This window comes from Stylophora pistillata, chromosome 1, assembly GCF_964205215.1.
Source record: "Stylophora pistillata chromosome 1, jaStyPist1.2, whole genome shotgun sequence".
Classification (NCBI taxonomy): domain Eukaryota; kingdom Metazoa; phylum Cnidaria; class Anthozoa; order Scleractinia; family Pocilloporidae; genus Stylophora; species Stylophora pistillata.
This window is the reverse complement of record NC_142519.1, coordinates 55,762,702-55,780,490: the sequence shown is the minus strand read 5'-3', so window position 1 is coordinate 55,780,490 and position 17,789 is coordinate 55,762,702. Positions and strand designations below refer to the sequence as shown.

The following is a 17,789-nucleotide window of genomic DNA, read 5'->3' as shown; positions in this document are numbered from 1 at the left end:
GTTTGTCTTAACATTACAGTGAATGTGGAGTATTAGAGTATGACCCACCTCTTAGATTTACATATATTAAATCTCGTGAGTATAGTACACTCTTATACTGCTTTATTCAACCATGTGTGCGCGGGCCACTTGGTAAATGGGTTAAGCAAATATAGTTCATTACCTTATAGAGCTCCACAGTGTATTGTCAGTGTTACCCTGAAGGGATTAGTTAGGGCCTACTTAGGAGCATATGTGCAGGGACCAACTGTTTCCTTAAATGGCAAATGTCCTGAGCATAAATTGAATGTGCAATCATAAGCCGCTGTAATTTAGAAAGGGCTGCTGAGCAGGGGCTAGCAGTTTGACCTCTTACAATAGGTTTATTTGGTAATGTTGGTTTCGGGGACATTGGGGCGAGGGCCCAATGTTTCCCCTCTGGTCCACTTCTCTGGCCTGTAAGTAGGTGGGGTTCATAAAGTAATTTAGTTAAAGTGCCTATAACCCCAAAAATGTTATTTCGCCATATTAAATCTCTCTATTGCACTGAGCAAAATGCCGCAAAAATTTTTGTGTTTGGTTAAAACCGCGATTTTTTATGAATTTTCAAAGTCGTGGAAAATCACATTTTCTCAAACATGACTGAGGCACGGAATTATCAAGATGGGTCTGGGTCGAGCGCAGTTTGTGACGTCATTCCAGGCTTTCCAATGAGTTTGCTTCAAGGACTGGATGAAGTATCTTGACAGATATGCCTGATAAGTGCGTTGTTTTCGGGTGTAGCAACACTCCCAACAAAGAAAAAAGAATAGCATTTATGGGGCAGATGACCCGGAGAAAAACAAGAGAAGAAAGAAGTGGGTTGACTTTGTGCAATTGAAGCATGCACATTGGAAGCCCACAAAGTACTCGGCCGTGTGTTACAACCACTTCCGAGAGGAAGACCATTCAGTCATGTTTTCTGCTCTGACTACCGAGACTATGCAACGAAGGTTGCGAAAAGATGGAGTTGGAATTTTCGTCTTACCGACTGTTCACGCGTGGAATGTTGAGGAAACGAAATCAGCTGAAAGCGAGCGAAGTAAGAGAAAGGTGAGAAAAATTTACCAGATCAGAGTTTAGCGAAGGTTTCATCTCGTTGGGAATGTATAATATTGACTGAGATTGGATCGAAGCGCCACTGCCGATGGCCTGGAATGACGTCACTAGCCCCAGTCTCTGGTTCACTCGGTCGTTCCAAAAATAAACCTGACTTTGAAAATCCATAAAAAATCACGGTTTTAACCAAACACAAAAATTTTTACGGCATTTTGCTCAGTGCAATAGAGAGATTTCATATGGCCAAAAAACATTTTTGGGGTTATAGGCACTTTAACGGTTTGCCATCTCATTCTAGGATGACCTGCTTAAGGGGCGGTTGTGCAAGTGTTGTGGGGGTTTTACCGCTCGCTTGGCGAGTTAACAAGAGGTACTGAGACTCTGTAATTTTCTTCTTTATTCTCCTATACTGCTCCTTCTACTGGAGCTAATTCTCTCTCTCTTGTTCCACTGCTTATTTCTACTACTTTCAGCAAGGAGTGCCCCAGTATTGAATACAAAAATCACAGACATGTTTGGGTTAGCTGACCGTGGGAATTTCCAAAACAGGATGTTCAGTGTAGGTAAAACTCAAGGTCAGTTTTACCAACCCAAACATGACCACCTAGCAAACTAGTTATCCTCAACCATAACAAGGGATTAAAATGTCTAGCACGGTAAGTACTGAGCCAAGTTCAAGCACACAGTAAAAATAAATTATCAAAACTATAGATTCATCAAATAGCACGCAGGGGCGAAAAGTCGAGACTTAATAAAACAAAGGTAAACCTAAAAGATACTTGAAATATCAATCCTTGAAAACGCTGTACAACACAAGGGCCAACTGTTTCACAAGCATGATAATAATTTCATTAGTATTAACATGACAATGGATACTAGCTTTCAGTCTACCTTTCGCGCCTGGGGGCACTTGGCTGGTTTCCTTGCCAGTTTGAGTCGCGTTGTTTCTTACAGTAGTGTTTGTTCAGGCACTGTTCATTGCATGGGCTTTGGGTGGGGCGGCCCTGTCTCTCGGATCGATCAGGGCTTTGGCGTGTTGGCCCTCACCTTTGCTGGGATTAGGTTTTATTTCCGGTTTTACTGTAATTTGATTTGGTATTAATTAAAAATAAACGGCCACTCAACTGAGTGGACAAATTATGGCAAATAAAGGTTGTCCGTTTAATTCTCCCAGTAAACCGAGCTCACCCTTACCAATGCACAGTGTACGGCACTAGGTTATTGGCAAGCGAGCAAGAGGCATAAATGACAGTTATTACCAAAGGGAATAAACTATTTTATGCAGCATGCGCCGCGTTTTACCATTGCCCCGGATGGGATACATCCGGGTCTTACAATGGCAGATACTTTAACATCCGAACATGTGATTTCGAGCCTCTTTAAGTTAAGCTTCGGTGCAGGGCAAACATTTCCCACCCTATTAACCCACCCATTGTTTTCGAGCATTCTCATAGGTGCGTTGAGTTCTCATTCGATGGGTGTTTGCCCTCACCTTTGCTGAGATTAGGTTTTATTTCCGGTTTTACTGTAATTTGATTTGGTATTAATTAAAAATAAACGGCCACTCAACTGAGTGGCCAAATTACGGCAAATAAAGGTTGTCCGTTTAGTTCTCCCAGCAAACCGAGCTCACCCTTAGCAATGCACAGTGTACAGCACGAGGTTATTGGCAAGCGAGCAAGAGGCATAAACATTATAATTGTAAGTTATAGATAATACCTCTCCTCAGTAGTCGCTACGAACCCTACGGAGTCACATGAGATGCGCGCATGCTGCCGGTCAGTGCACGCTGGCTGGTTTAGATCTTCATTCTCATTTTACAGGACGTAAACCTCGTCTGGAATCTATGATACACCTGGCTCTGTAGGGGTTGAACAAAATTCGCCACTCAAAAATAGCAGAACTTCATCGAACACAGCCCTTACATAAATAATTTTGTAGTTTCGGGCTCTATCGATTCAATTAATCGTCTGCTACGAGCGTCTAGAAGTTATATTAATGCGTAATAAGAGAGGCAACTAAGCGCACAATTTACAAAATAATTAGCTGATCACTTTCGGAGAAAATTACTCAACTCTAAAGTAGGAAGATTCCTCTTTCAAAGACAGTTACAAAATTAAGATGAATATCTACAAAAAGGAAAAAAAATTCCTCACCTTTGCGTTTAAAAATGTCATGGCTATAATTTATTTGCTATGGCAGTATCCAGTTTTCCATTTTAGATATTACATACAAAATTATGCAATCTATACATACACCCTAGGGACACATTTCCAGTTATTGTTGCTCATAGCAAAATTCTTCCGCTAACTCTCGCAGATTCACAAGCTCATGTTGTAAAGCTTGACCCAAAATCTGGTAAGTTGCGTCTGAACCTTTTCCTCCTTTCCACTGCCTGAGCATTTGATATCCCTGTTCAGAGAGAGGCTCGTTTGACTGGCGTATTTCCTCAAGCTTTGGATCTTTGATTCCCAAGCGGCGCCTAAGCGTTTTCCAAGCATCACCAAGATTTGAGGCAAGATGTTCCAGTTCATCATCGCTAGGCGTGCCTTGTTTGACTACAGAGACAAAGTTATTGTTCTTGAGAAGCATAAATAGGGGGCAAAAATAAGTTGACTGAGGCAGAAAATCTAGTAAAATGATTTACGATAATTTCTCAGTTCGCCATTTTAAAGTCAATACAAAAGCATACAGCCCTATTTAAAGTTCAAGTCATAGGTTTACGGTCAATATAAAGTTTGAAAGATCAAAATAAAGCTGGCGTTTTTCAAACAATCCAAATTTTGAAAATCAATAAAACTTCTTCCATGTTTACACAGCCTGATCTTAACACAAGGGGGTCGAGAGGATTTGAGCACGTTATGCAAACCCGAAACCCAGTGGAGGATTGCTTTTATAAAATATATTTCACATGACAAATGAAGGAAAATGTCACCTCTTCTTGATTGATATAGATTTCCTTAACACGCACACTAGACGATAGTATTTTTTGCTAGCCAATCAAATTCTGTATTTAGTCTACACTGTGTGTATGAAACAATATCAGCTTGAATCCTCGTAAATTTGACAGGGAAATTACCGATTTGGCAGCCCGAGAACATGGTTGAGAAGTTGAATCGCTTTTCGTGCTTTGTTGAGTTTTCCTTGTTAATAAAGTTTCGCTCCCCCATTCTGAATTTAAAAAGTTAACGAATATCATAACCAATGTGAAAATAGCTTTTTAGGCTGAGAACGTCTCGTAGAGAATGATATTTTATGAAAAATAGAGAGCCAAAACATGGGAAGCAATCAGCCGTGCACCGTTTGCTTCGAGACAAAACCAGTCTGAAGATGTTGGTTTGGTGTGCGTTTTCGTTAACAATTTGTAATAAAGAAGGACTTGTAGGGGATTTTATTGTAGAACTTGAATACTAGAATTATTCCCGGAAATGTTTAGCAAGCATCTTGTTGCATATTTTGTCGTCTTTGCTTGAGCTTTCTCGACGAGGTCGTCCACCTCATAAACAGAAGGGCACAACATTAACTTGCAAAACGGAAGGTAATTTTTGGTGCTTTTCAGTTGAACAGAGGCAAGTGCGAGGCAAGAGGAGCATAAATAAAATTAAGCTGCTCTAACCGCACTATTTTTCAAGCTCTTCCGCCCTCAGGCACACCTCCAATCATTAACCAATCACAGCGTTCCGAAAAAGTGGCGGGAAGCGCAGTGGTCAAAGGCCGTGCGCACTATCAATACTTGAGCGACTACCGGTGAAGATAGTTCTAAATTTGATCTCCCCTTGAGAGTGTACTCAAGTAGAAGGCTGCCAAAATATTTCATTTTCTGCGCGTTAATCAAGCATGAAGACAAGGATGAAAAACGGCGAAGTCTTTAAACAAAATGAAGAACGAAAAATATATGATTTTAGTATATGCCACAAAAGTAAATAGCGCCTTTAGCGCGCGCTGATTGGCTAGTTCGGAGTAAATAGCGAGTAAAATTTATCTCTGAGCAGCCGATGAGACAAAATCGCCTGTTACGGGTTGAATTTCCAAACATTTTTCGGTATATTGAAAGAAATAAACTAAATTTTTGGTCTCTGTGTGGTATAAACTAAAATATCAATTCACTACAGTGCCAGTGAAAGTGGTGAATATTTTGAAAGACTTTTTAGACCAACATATACTTTTCGCATAGCTTCGACCATAGACAAATATGATGCGACCGCCACACTGCTGTTAAATAAACATTCGATGATCATTTGATATCAAGTAACCAACTTGATAGGTCCGTTTGTATATGAACGGAGGAACAGCTTGAACAACAGTGCGTTTCTTGTTCTGAAGGCTACAGGAAAAGCGCTGAATTTCCGTGAAATGTTTTCAAATTGTGCAGGGAAGCGCACGTCACAACCGTGTTATATAACTCTCCTTAAACACACTAATCAACCGATGAGAGCGCATGTAGGTACAAATATGCTATGAATGGCGATAATCAACAATACTGACTGATTATTTGTCTTACACTGTGGTTTGCCTGACCCACTTGTAGACGGCTGTTGGTTTGCGTAAAAGTTGGCATGCTCCTGGTCATCACCTGAGAGTCACAATAAGCATTAGGGGAAAATTAGTAGGATTATGTTTTAGAGTCAAAACACTGAGGGAAAACTTACAAAGAATAATTAAAATGACCTATTTAAGAACGGATTCTTTAGACTAACATGTACTTGTTTGAAGAACTCATAGACCTTTGACTGGTGGAGAAAAAGGTAGAAGTTAGCATCCTCTTCTTCCCAAGTTAAAGAGACCCAAGGAAAGGTTTATCAGGAGTAAAAGCAAGAATCTTCTGAACAAATATAACAGAAGAGAGGTGATATAAGATAAGATCTTTATTTAAACCCGATAATAATTAAAGCTAACAGCTTGAGGGGTTGTGTATTTAGTTTATACTAGCTAAATAAATAAAAAGGCGAACACTAACATTTTAATCAAAAGTAGAAAAAGTCATAATTTTTATGGCGGACAGCTGAAGCTGAAGCAATATTAAATTTAAAACCTCTAAAATAAGGCTTTGTTTTCAAATTTCGAAATAGCTCATTGTGGTTTTTGGGCAAGATCCGAGGGTGGGTTGCAAATGGCGCTATGCAGAAAGCTCAGGGGGAGGAGAGGATAGGTTTATGAAAACCCTCGTCTGATTTTCTCTGAGGTTGGTAGGGCCTTGTTGTTGAAAGCCTGCATTGCAGGATTGGTAGTCAGGCCTGTACCCTGTCACACCTCAGCAACTGGGCTAACATTCCAGGGCTGGCGGGTGGTGAGTGTCAAAAGCATGCCTTTGGGGAGGATGGCTCAATTGACATAGCAAACACCTGATGACTAGGTTTTTGCTGCCCACTCAAGCCAACCTGGCCAATGAAAATGCAAGGAGGTTAATGTCACGGCTAATGCTTGCAGCAGCCCAGCCGCTAACCTATCGTAGGGTGGGTTACAAATAGCTATGTGTGGAAAGCTCAGGGGATTAACAGGGTAATATATAATAATACTAATGATAACAAAAAGAAAATAAGCATTCTACTAACCAGCCACATTTTGTCCATTGTCACATGGTTCATCATGAGAACTTTCATCCTCCTCCTCGGAAGAACCAATATCAATCGTTTCTCTGTCCTCTTCGTCTGGTTCTGATGGGTAGACTACAAGTTTGTAAATATCTGTCAACAAGTTTTATTGGATATCTTATATCTCACCTGGCTACAAGTACATAATTATATTGTTAGGGACTTTTAATGATAACAGGATGTTTGAAAATCACGCAAAATGAAGATTCACCCAAAAAATTACCATTAATGGAAAAAAGTTGAAACCTCAATTTATGACCACCCCTCTTATGTGTTCTTTTTTCCTTCTGGCATAAGGTTCAAACATTCACTTTTCTCTCAACCCCTAACTTGTTATATTCATCTGCCTCCATTAGATAAATTGGCCTAAAGTATTATTAATAAATATTGTATGCTATTTTCTTATTTGCTGTTCTACTATGCTTGCTTTCATTTCAGAAAATGTCAGATGATGAAGAATTTCAAACCATTCCTAATTGTGGCAAGTATTAGGAATGCAAGTTTTGAACACCATTGATGATGTGGAATGGTCAGAGAAAATTTGGGATGAGAATTTTGTGCTGTTGATGATAAGGGATCCTTGAAGAAACATAACTTTACCTTTTGACTAAGAGGGAAGTTGGCATTGCATTGGGAAAAGTTTTAGCTTGTTCAATCATACATCCTAGCCATATTTTCCGAAAAAACAAAACAAGGAAAATAGGGCAAGAGTAGAGATATACTAGTTTTATAGGAAACAAGGAGGAAATATAGGAGTGTTACAATATTTAGGAGGATTTTGCACACCATGTTGGTTCATCAACAGTTTCACGCATGTTCTCACATCATTCCTGACACTATATATTCTCATTAATTTGTTACTACTAACAATATTAACAGTGATGATACTGCTTGTCAGCTGGAAGTTACATGATAACTTTGCTACCTTAATAGTACAATGATCAAGCATAACACACCATGTCAGAATGACACAGATGAATGCATACATGAACCCTTAGGATCATTTGACTGGAATTCCTCATTGTATTTTTATTTAAACCCTAAGGCACTATTGACACAAAATATAGGAAGCTTTACCCAAATATTGGAGTTTTATAGAATCCTGTAAAATAAATAGGTATTAAAGGAAATAAAGGGAGGCTGTGATCTATGATTTCATACATTCATGTTCAAGCAGTTGGCTCTGGTCCTGCTATATATCAGGACCATCTATCTGGGACACAGGTGGCTGGACATTTCAGAAAAATTGGGAACATCTTGGGCATGGTCATGTAAATTATTTGCACTCACCTTTGGAGAGGCCAGCAACAACAGCTGCCCTTACAAAATTGACTATGATGGATTGAATGGCCTGGGGTACATTTGCAAAACCACATCCTATTCTCCCACAGACATCTTTGATGGCAAGGACAACTGCAATGTTCTCCTTACATCCACTTTTCACAACATTGCCAAGGAAAGCCCCATCTAGATTTACAGCTCGTATTTGGTACTTGCTTAGAGCTTCCTTATTAGGTGCCATAGAAGCTCCAAATGGCTCTTCCTTTAGCTTTTTTTTATGGCTTTTTGTGGCATAAGCAACATGAAGAAGTGCATCACGTTCAAAATCTGGGTTAAATCCTAATTTGGCTTTAGCTCGAGAGATCAGATTCTTCACTACCTCACCGTTTCTAGTTTCGGTCTGCCATAAATTGTAAGTTTTGGGAAATTCTGCTCCACAAAATTTACCCTGGCCGGCTGAGAAATCCTTTTTTCCTTTGTTCTTACCAACCAGATTCCCATTTTTTCTTCTCCAGCTGAACACTATTGCCCCTGAAGGTCACCTTTCTGGCAATGCCCACAGGATAAAGACTTCCAATGTTGCAATTTGGGTCACTGTTGTTAAGGCTCAAGCCATGCAAAATAATTAAGGTAAAGTGATCCAGGAAATGGGCACCAATGGCTCTGAACATAGCAGCCACATTCTTTCCCTCACTGCCTAAAAATAAGAAGAAAGAATCAAAATATAATTGTAAACACAAGAAATACAATCTAACCAACTATATACTATGTACGTGCTAGATTTTTTCTATTTGCAAAACTCTCCAGTTTATTTTCTGCTAAAGAGTGAGATTTTGGACCGCATGGCCTTTCAGTGTGACGTTACAGGTATCACCTCTCCAAGAAGGGAGGACAACGTGTAAAATGAAGAGCTAAGATGTGTATGGGATACTCCTTTTTTCCTGACTATCAGTTAAAATAAATCCTTATTACCAGTCTGCAGTCAGCATTTGAGCATGCGGAATAGTCAGTAGAGGCACTGAGCATTATAATTTTTTGGTATAATTTTAAGTACAATTCTCAGTCTACTTTAATTTCTACTTTTCAAGAGTTGAAAGCAAGTACAAAGGGAACAAAAAGTAAATTATATCATTCTAGAAAGAGAATTATGTTAATAATTAAAGCAGCAGTTTGCTATCCCAAAATCAACTTACGGTTTAAATTAAAAACCTTTCTGTGTAAGAAATATTTGTTTTGGTGTGATAGCCTAAAATGAATTCCTTTGCATGAAACTTGCACTCAACACACGAGACTTGAAAGCTCTGTATTGTAATAGGCCAATGTCTATGACAAGGTATTCAGTTATAATGCAGTAAAAATAGGTTGAGCCCTGCCGGAGTGGAAGTCATCATGATCACAATTCATATGACTCTAAGGGAAACTTCTGCTCAGGTTGTTAAAACATCACTCAGTCACCACTACTATTTAATAACAGTCCTTCTGGAAATCCCCTCACTTGGATGTTCAGACTAAACAACCACATATTTGGTTATGCTTATGGCAGAATCTTAAGCTGAAAAATGCAGCTTTCCTGAGAACTACAGAATGATGAACCAAACCCTACAAAATGCATCCAAGAGGTCAATTTACATTCTTCAAACATTTTGTGTGGGAGGATACACTTCCAAACCTCCCTAGTTCCTTGCAAAATTGAGCCAAAGTTACTGTTGTCAGTGATGAACAGCAGAGAAAAACAAAACCCCAAGAGTGGCCAATCTAAACATCCTGGCTAACACCATACTGTAACTCAAAACAAAGTTGGACAAGGAATGAAAATCACTTGAGGAATAACACTCATGGTTTTGCTGTTTGCAAACTGATCATAACCTTTGTGAAACATGTTTTATTTCATTTAACATTCCATTATTGAGAGGCTATACCTAACTTCTGGGTTCCTTTCCCTTTTTCACAACTGGTGTACTATTACATCTTAGCTTTCATTCAATAAGTTTCACATGAGAGGCTACACATCTAACACAAAGTCAATTTGCCACCGGTGGCGAATTGACCTTGAGTGGTGGCGAGTTTTATGGTGGCAAGTTTGTAGTGGTGGCGAGCTGACCAGTTACTTTCTCAATTTCTCTCTTAGAAGCTTGCAAAAATAATTCATTCACCTCATCAAAAGTCCCCTGCACCCTACCCACCATGATTCTTATCCCAAATATTTCACTAGTGTCTTAACTTGGTCAATTCCTCATCTGCACTTGAAATAAATTAACATTACAACATATCAATCGTAATAAAAATATGTTTAAAAAATGTAAATGAAGATTCGGCACACAGGAAAACATGCCTCTTCTAAATGAGAAAATACAAACTTACTCTGGAAATAGGTAAAGCAAACCCTTAAATGCTTCTCCATGGTAGTAACCAGACCAAGTTTGGGAGCTATTAGTTTGCGTCCACCTTCAGAAATGTCGACTTTCTTCAAATAGTCGCCACTTTCTTCTTCAAGGGCTTTTTTAAGTTCATTAAATGTGTCCGCATTTGGTAGTATGATTGCATAGTCGATACCCTGCCGAAACTTCATAAGTTTTAACGAGTCAAAGAAATCCCTTTGGATTTCCTTGCTTCTGATAAACTTGCTTACGAACAAATCAAGCAGGTTTGTATTATTCAGCTTTCGCCACGTAGTTCCAATGTCTTCAAGTTTGAGTGGCATTTGCGTGACCTTACAATCCTTTGGGACCAGGATAATAGGTGTCCCTTCTGGACTTTGCAACAATTCGTACTCGTATTCCAGTTGTTCTGTGCCATAAAAATCTTTGTATTTTCCCCTAATAGTTGCTTTGAGTTCACCTGAAACTCCACAAGATAACAAAGCATCCTCGATGATATCAAGAGCTGACTTTCTACACACTGGTGGAAATTCTGGCCTTTTACGATTTTTGTGGTACTCCTTGATCTCTCGTACTTTTTGATGTGTGTAATTGAGCAAATATGGAATTATCCAAAATAAAAGAAAATCTGAGACCTTATTCGGACCAATCTTTGGTTTTTCATCATCCGAACTTGCCGAATTTTTCTTCTTTTTCTTCTTATCGAAGAAAATCAACAGAATCGAGAATAAGAGAATCAGCGAACCTTTCAAGGAAAATTTTAGTCCGCTCTTCTGTGGGCTGACCACATCCTCATCATTTTCATCTAGCGTATCTGCCGCTGTTGGTGGGTCAATATCCATGTCTTCATCTGATGAAGTTGAATCCTGTGACTCCTCACATTCCGGATCGGGATTTTGCGATTGATCTCGATTTAATCGCGACAGATTCATATAAGGCATCCAGACTTTAGCTTCTTCGGCATCGATGGCCATTTTACTCGCTTTGTTACTGGATCTTACCGCATATCCCATGTGGAAGGAGGGTATTTCTGGGACTTGAAATAACGAAGGATCTCCTGAGTCGCAGGTATGTTTCGCTACTCTACTCAGAACGTCTTTTGCACCTCTGTCTTGAAATCCTCCCTCCCTCAACTCCTTGTCATCTAGGAGGACAGTTGGTGATAAATGCAACAAATTGTCGCTTTGGCTCGGATTGCACCGGATACGGGGCTGGAGACCAAATTCTTCATTCAGTAATTGTTCATCCAGACCAACGATCTCCGCTAAAGTAGCCATGCTTGACGTAAGACAATACGATGGAAAAAAGGCGGGAGTTACTATATCACGGGCGACGAGCGGGGCAAGAAATGTAGTCCGAGATATGAGTGGTCAGCGGTGAAATAGCTTTAATACATCATGTAGAGACAAATCATTTGTAGTTGTTGCATTAAATAATCGTCGTATCAATCCCGAAATGTTAACAATAAATTTTGCTAAATAACAAATTAAGCAATTTTTCAAAAGCTTCGACTAAAAATATATTTTTCACTGCTCTAATAAGCAACGAAGGTATCGGGAGAGGTATCAAAAAATTATATTTTTGTTTGGTAACTTGCTACGCGACGTAAAGAAAGTATCGTGACCGACTTCCGGTTGTCCAAGGCGTTAATCACAGCTGGCGCGCTTTTCACTTGATTTTTGCAATCTCTACTATTTTTCCGGGAAAAGAAAAGCTAGGGAACTCTACAAAAATTTAGTTCTCGATCTGAATAGTTTTTTAGCCTTTTTATAAGTTTGTATCTACAGGCTAAGATGGAAAACTTTCATAACAAAAATTCAAGTAGCTGAAGTTCTCTTACTTCATATTATTTATAAACAATCGCCTCTATTCCATGTTAAAATAACCAAGGAGGAAAACTCAGAGCTTCAAGAAACAGCCAAATTAAGGCTAATGTGTTTACCATCCCTCAAATGTTTCGATAAAGGTCGCTCGATTTAGGAGACCTTTTCTCAAAACAAACATATGACAGAGTTAGCTGACCGTTAAAGTAGAGACAGATGAACAACAAAAGAATGACAGCAACAACGAAAACAAACAAAGAAACTCAAATGAAATAAAAACAGGGAGTGCAGCCGTAGCGGTCGTCTTTCACAGTTTGCATAAGACTGCCATCCACAAACTCTGAAAGAAAGAGGTGATTCTTATCTATCTCAATTATCCCTGAATTAGACAGATTAGAATAGGAAACCAGGATCTTTGTACTTCAAAACACTGAAAGAAATAGTTACATACCTGTTTGAGAAAATCTTTTGTGGTTTTTCTCTTTTGAATGGCTTTCTGTAAGTATATAACACGTGGAGTTCAACGCCTGAAATGATACTAATAAATCATCCATCTCTGCTCTGTTTCCTTTGAAATATCCGAAGCAATAATCGCCTTCAACAGAAAGGCCATTGAGCTCTTCCTTCAAAAAGTCCACCTTTAACTCTTATAACGTTGTTAGCTTTTGGTCTTCATCCATTGCAAAATTTTCCGCAACAGATGAACTAGATTGCGAAAACCATTTCGCGCAAAATGTGATTGACAATTTTTGACAACCGAAGGTCAAGATCTAGATGCATTTTTTTTTCCGTCACGCAGCAAATATCACACTTTCCCGAAGCCACCGACGCCTTACCCGATGCCTTCGCTAGTTGTTAGAGCAGTGAAAAATATTTGTACAATCAACGCTTTTGTTTCTTTTTTTTTTTTCAATTGTTCTTTTTTTTAATGTTTATGTTTTTAATGTTTAATGTTTATGTAACGAAGTTTTCTCTTAACATTCCGGGATAGATACCACGATTATTTAATACAATAGTTACAAATGACTTGTCTCTACATGCTGCATTAAAGCTATTTCACCGCTGACCACTCATATCTCGGACCATTTTCCTTGCCCCGCTCCTCGCCCGTGATATAGTAACTCCCAAAAAAGGCGCCGAAGTTGTGCGGAAAGCGAAACTGAATCTTCTCTAGTTCCCAGGCCTAAGAGTATCTCCACGGTCACCCGTTCTACGATTTACCGTTTCGATATACCCAGATTCACTAAGATATTTCCAAAAAGTTCGCTTACTGAGTTTTCAAAATTGTTTAAAAGCCTGTACTTTGCTTTCCATACGAAATATAAACAGTAGACCATGCGGGAGGATTATTTTTTTCTCTTGTTTATTTTATATTGTGAATAAAGGCTGATAGTTTCTAAAGAAATTGTTTGGGGCTGCGTCGGTGGAGGTAACGAAATAATTTGGATTTATTAAAAACTGGATCATTGGATAATGCAATTCAGGACTTTTTATTGGCTTAGCCATTATGGTATATGAGCCAATATACCATAATCTACAAATATGGTAAGCGTACGCGTCAGCTTAAAATCAGAAGGGAGCTAAAAAAATCCAGTTTCTTCTTACAAAAAAATAATTTCTTGGGGGCGTTTTTAATAAAACAATGATTCCACTCGCGCTTGTTGGATATGAGATGATTATAGCCAACTCGGCGCTACGCGCCTCGTTGGCTATCTATCATCTCATATCCAACGCGCGCTCGTGGAATAATTGTTATATTAAATATCAACAATTAAGTTGAAATGGTAAATTGGCCACCGTAACGATTACAAAAGCTGACGTTTCGAGCGTTAGCCCTTCGTCGGAGCGAATAGAGGAATTGTGGGTTGTGTGTGCTTTTAAAGGCAGAAAATGGAGCTACGTTATTGGTGGGAACATGGCAACCACTCATCTTGAACAAAAGCTTATCTTGAACAAAAGCTCATCTTTCAAACCGGCGGTCTAAATCCCACAGGGATCAACGAACGCTTTTCATTCCACTAATTTGTTCTTGTTTTTCTCGTTGACATACGGAAATGGTGGATTTTTTGGCTGATTTACTTCGTAAAGAATGGAAAATTCATTTGCCTTCGTGACTCTTTCGATAAAGGAAACCAAAAGTAAATCTTGGGTTTCCATCAGGCTTGACATGACCGGACAATGCGAAGGAATCGAAAGCTTTATTGTGAATTTTGAACTCGCTCGCTCGGCGCGACGTCGCATTTTTCGCGCGATTTGCTTAAGGATGGCTACTCGCAGTCACGACTGCAACCTGAAGCCGTTCTATCCCCAGTTTCTTATCGGTCGTCACGTCGCCGTCGTCAGCGAAAACGTTTGTTGCTTGAGGTCCCCAGTGGCGAAGCCACCCTGTAGCCCGTAGGCCCGTAGGCCGGAGTCTACAAATTTTTTACCACCTACTTGACTTTTAGAATATAACTCTTACGAATATTTAAACAAAACTTGAACTTTCTCAGTGAACAGGCCTCAAACAAGTCAAAGAGTGGCCAAGCCCAGCAAGTTAATTAACCCAATGTTACGAAACATCATTGGCCGTTTTTATACTAGAGACGCGTTACCCGTCTGGACGAACTTGGGCAAACATTTGTAACCCATCTGGTTATGCATCTCTAATATAAAGATGGGCACAAGACGCTCTACGCGTCCGGACGAGTTATATTTCGTAGTGCGTCGTTCAAGACGAATTTCGAAAGGAAATACGTCCAGACGCGTAACGCGTCTGCATGTATAAAGACGAGTATAGTAACAGACGAACAACACTATAAAACTTAGACCGTGCTACGAAAACGCCAGCGGTTAAACGCCAAACATAACAAGTAAATTCCCTAATTTCGTCCAAAATAAATTCAAATGTGTCTCGAGACACCCTCAACCTTTCCTTGAAAGAGTCTTGATCCCAGTTTTGGTAACCATTGGCCCATCAATTGCCGTTCCTTAGTTCATCGGGGCCTCGCTCGTTTCTATTACTTTTTGAAATCACCATCGCTGACAGAAGAGCGGGTTCTGAAACTTCCATTTCGAACTCCATCTCCCTTTGACAACGTTTCTTTGCCATTTCTTCGCTCATTTTATATTGGAAACTTAAAAACTCTTCCTCAGCTCTTGTTTTACGGGAAAATTAAACAATTTTACAAGTTCCGAGTCTTCCAACAGGGCCGCCATCTTGAATTTTACCGCCAAAAAACTGTAGTCCCCATACCTTTTTATTTGATTGCGCGCAATGCTCTGCATAATTCGTCTCTTGTTGCTCGTCTTGATGTTCGTTCCGTCTTTACACCAGACGAATAACTTGAGAGATCGGTTCTCCGACTGAACGGTTAACGCATCCTTGGCTTACGGTAATTTGCGAAACGAAACGAAACGAAACAAGGTTCGCAGAGAATTCCTTTAGGCGCTCTGCTCCCGAAAATTGTCTTGCTAAATAAAGCATCTACGAGGCATCTAACGAGAACTGTTTACGAAGAGGGAATAATTTTTTGTAGCGTCTATAAGCTTGTCTTCGCTTTATCTAGCAAGACAATTTTCGGGAGCAGGGCGCCTAGAGAAATTGGCTGCGAGCCTTGTTTCGTTTCGTTTCGTTTCGCAAACTACCATAAGCCGGCCTTTATTGGTATTTTGCGAAATAAGGCATCTAGCGAGAAAAGTTTTCGAAGAGAGGGAATAATTTCTCGTCGCATCTGTAAGCCTGTCGTTGCTTTATCTAGCAAGACAATTTTCGGGAGCAGAGCGCCTAGAGAAATCGTCTGCGAACCTTGTTTCGATTCATTTCGTTTCGTAAAATGCCATAAGTCGGCCGTTATTGGTATTTTGCGAAACGAGGCATCTCGCAAGAACAGTTTTCCTTCAGTAGGGCTGGGATTTTATTTTAGAATTGTATGAGATATACAGTAATCCTTACGTGAGTTGTACTGAATAATATATGGACTGCGTAATAATTGTCGGGAGGGGGGCAGTAAAACGAGAGGGGGGCATAATGTAAACTCACACAGCCTTAAGGAGGAGGGGTAACATGTAAATTCCTGGGAAAGTGGGGGGGGGGGGGGGAAACTGAAAAACTGATTACCAAAGATATTTCACTGAAAGTTATAGCCATTACTTTCTGGACTGATTTGATATGAATAAAACATGCTTATATGACATCAATAATGAAATAGAACATATAGTCATTGTCAAGTGAAATCAACTTGACAAGATTATCAAAATGACACATGTTTTTGTTGGTGTTTAAGAGGTTGATGACAAAAACTCTTCAACTAACTCTTCTGCTTCTCCAATGAAGGATTTAGAATTTAAAAGGTCTCCTAAACAAGCTTTATCAGTGCGAGACGTAAACAAACCAAGAACATCTAGATCAATATTATCGATCTGTGGCACTCCATACTTCTCTGGCTCATGTTCACCATCAACTGGTGCCCCGCCCAGTGAAAGAAAAATAACAGAGGCTCTACTCTTTCGATTTTCCACAGCCAAAGAACTCCTTTTTCTTGCTTTCCTTTTGTCTTCCTTCTTTCTCCTGGATTTTGATACGTTGGTTTTGGAACCAATAGAATAGGTGGCCTTGTATTTTTTTGATGCAGTTCCAAGGTCCTCAATTAGTTGAGCAATATTATCTTGAATGCCAGTTGAGATTAAGTGCAGAGTGTCTGAATTGAATTTATGGTGGCAGGTAAGGCCTGTTTGTAGCTTTCCTGTTCTCTGATGTCGAATGCGTTACAGAAAAAGCAAGTAAATGATTCAGGTATATTTACTATATCTGTAGTTGAGGGGGGGTTCGTCATAACTTTGCATTTGGGAGATTTGGAGGGGGGTCAAAGCTAATTTGCCTTTGTTGAGAGGGAGGGTATGGTGTAATATTTCTCCTTGCAAGGCTCGTTTTTCGACCCCCCCCCCTCCTGATAATTATTGCGCAGTCCCTAAACTCATGTTAGAAATCAAAATTCGATAGTCCCCCAAAGAGAACAGCAGCCGAAAATTACAAACGAACGAAAACGGCGTCATTGGAAGAACACCAATAACGATGAGTCTAGACGATTAATGAACCCATATTCGCACGAAAAGAGATACATTTAGCCTAGCCGTTCCAAAATTATTCACTACCACTAGACTTTCACTACTGAGAGGCGTTCTCAATCCGTCTACACTATGGATCGAGACGTCTGTTCGACATCCGTGTAGCGAAAAAAAAAACAACCAAGCTCTTTATTCGCATTATTTCAAGAGGTTACTACAAATTATAAAAGTTAGAATATATAAGAAACAGTAAATTACATCAATAATCAAAAGTAAAATGTGCACAGTGACCAAAGACTTACTTTACTTTAATTCTATATTTAGTAGTCATAATCGCTCGCCAGCTGATGACGATGGCAGGTAGGCGATGCTTATTTAAATCAATGGCTGTTATTTGGGGGGTGCTATAATGCGAGCCTACGAGCCCGAGTCTTTTATGACGAGCCGGAGCCATTTTTTTCGAGCCCTGGGAAAATAATATCCAAATCTGGACATAATGCCTTTTTATGGTCTTGATTACGTCACGCGCCAAAACGGGAGTCATGGTCCCAGGCGTTCCTTGTTTAAACCGCGGAAACTGAGAATGAGAGTAC

The 17,789-nt window shown here is 39.6% G+C and overlaps 1 protein-coding gene across 1 annotated transcript; it reads right to left on the bottom strand.

The window, feature by feature from the left end:
* Nucleotides 1-1,456: 1,456 nt before the first annotated feature.
* On the bottom strand, nt 1,457-12,321 carry LOC111347017 (uncharacterized). Its single transcript, XM_088724516.1, has 6 exons — nt 10,311-12,321; nt 8,440-8,646; nt 7,959-8,405; nt 6,630-6,743; nt 5,579-5,650; nt 1,457-3,635 (listed from the first exon to the last, which is right to left on the bottom strand). The coding sequence occupies exons 1-6, from the start codon at nt 11,602-11,604 to the stop codon at nt 3,355-3,357; spliced, it is 2,415 nt and encodes an 804-aa protein (XP_088580642.1). The 5' UTR covers nt 11,605-12,321; the 3' UTR covers nt 1,457-3,354.
* Between the last annotated feature and the right edge of the window lie 5,468 nt (nt 12,322-17,789).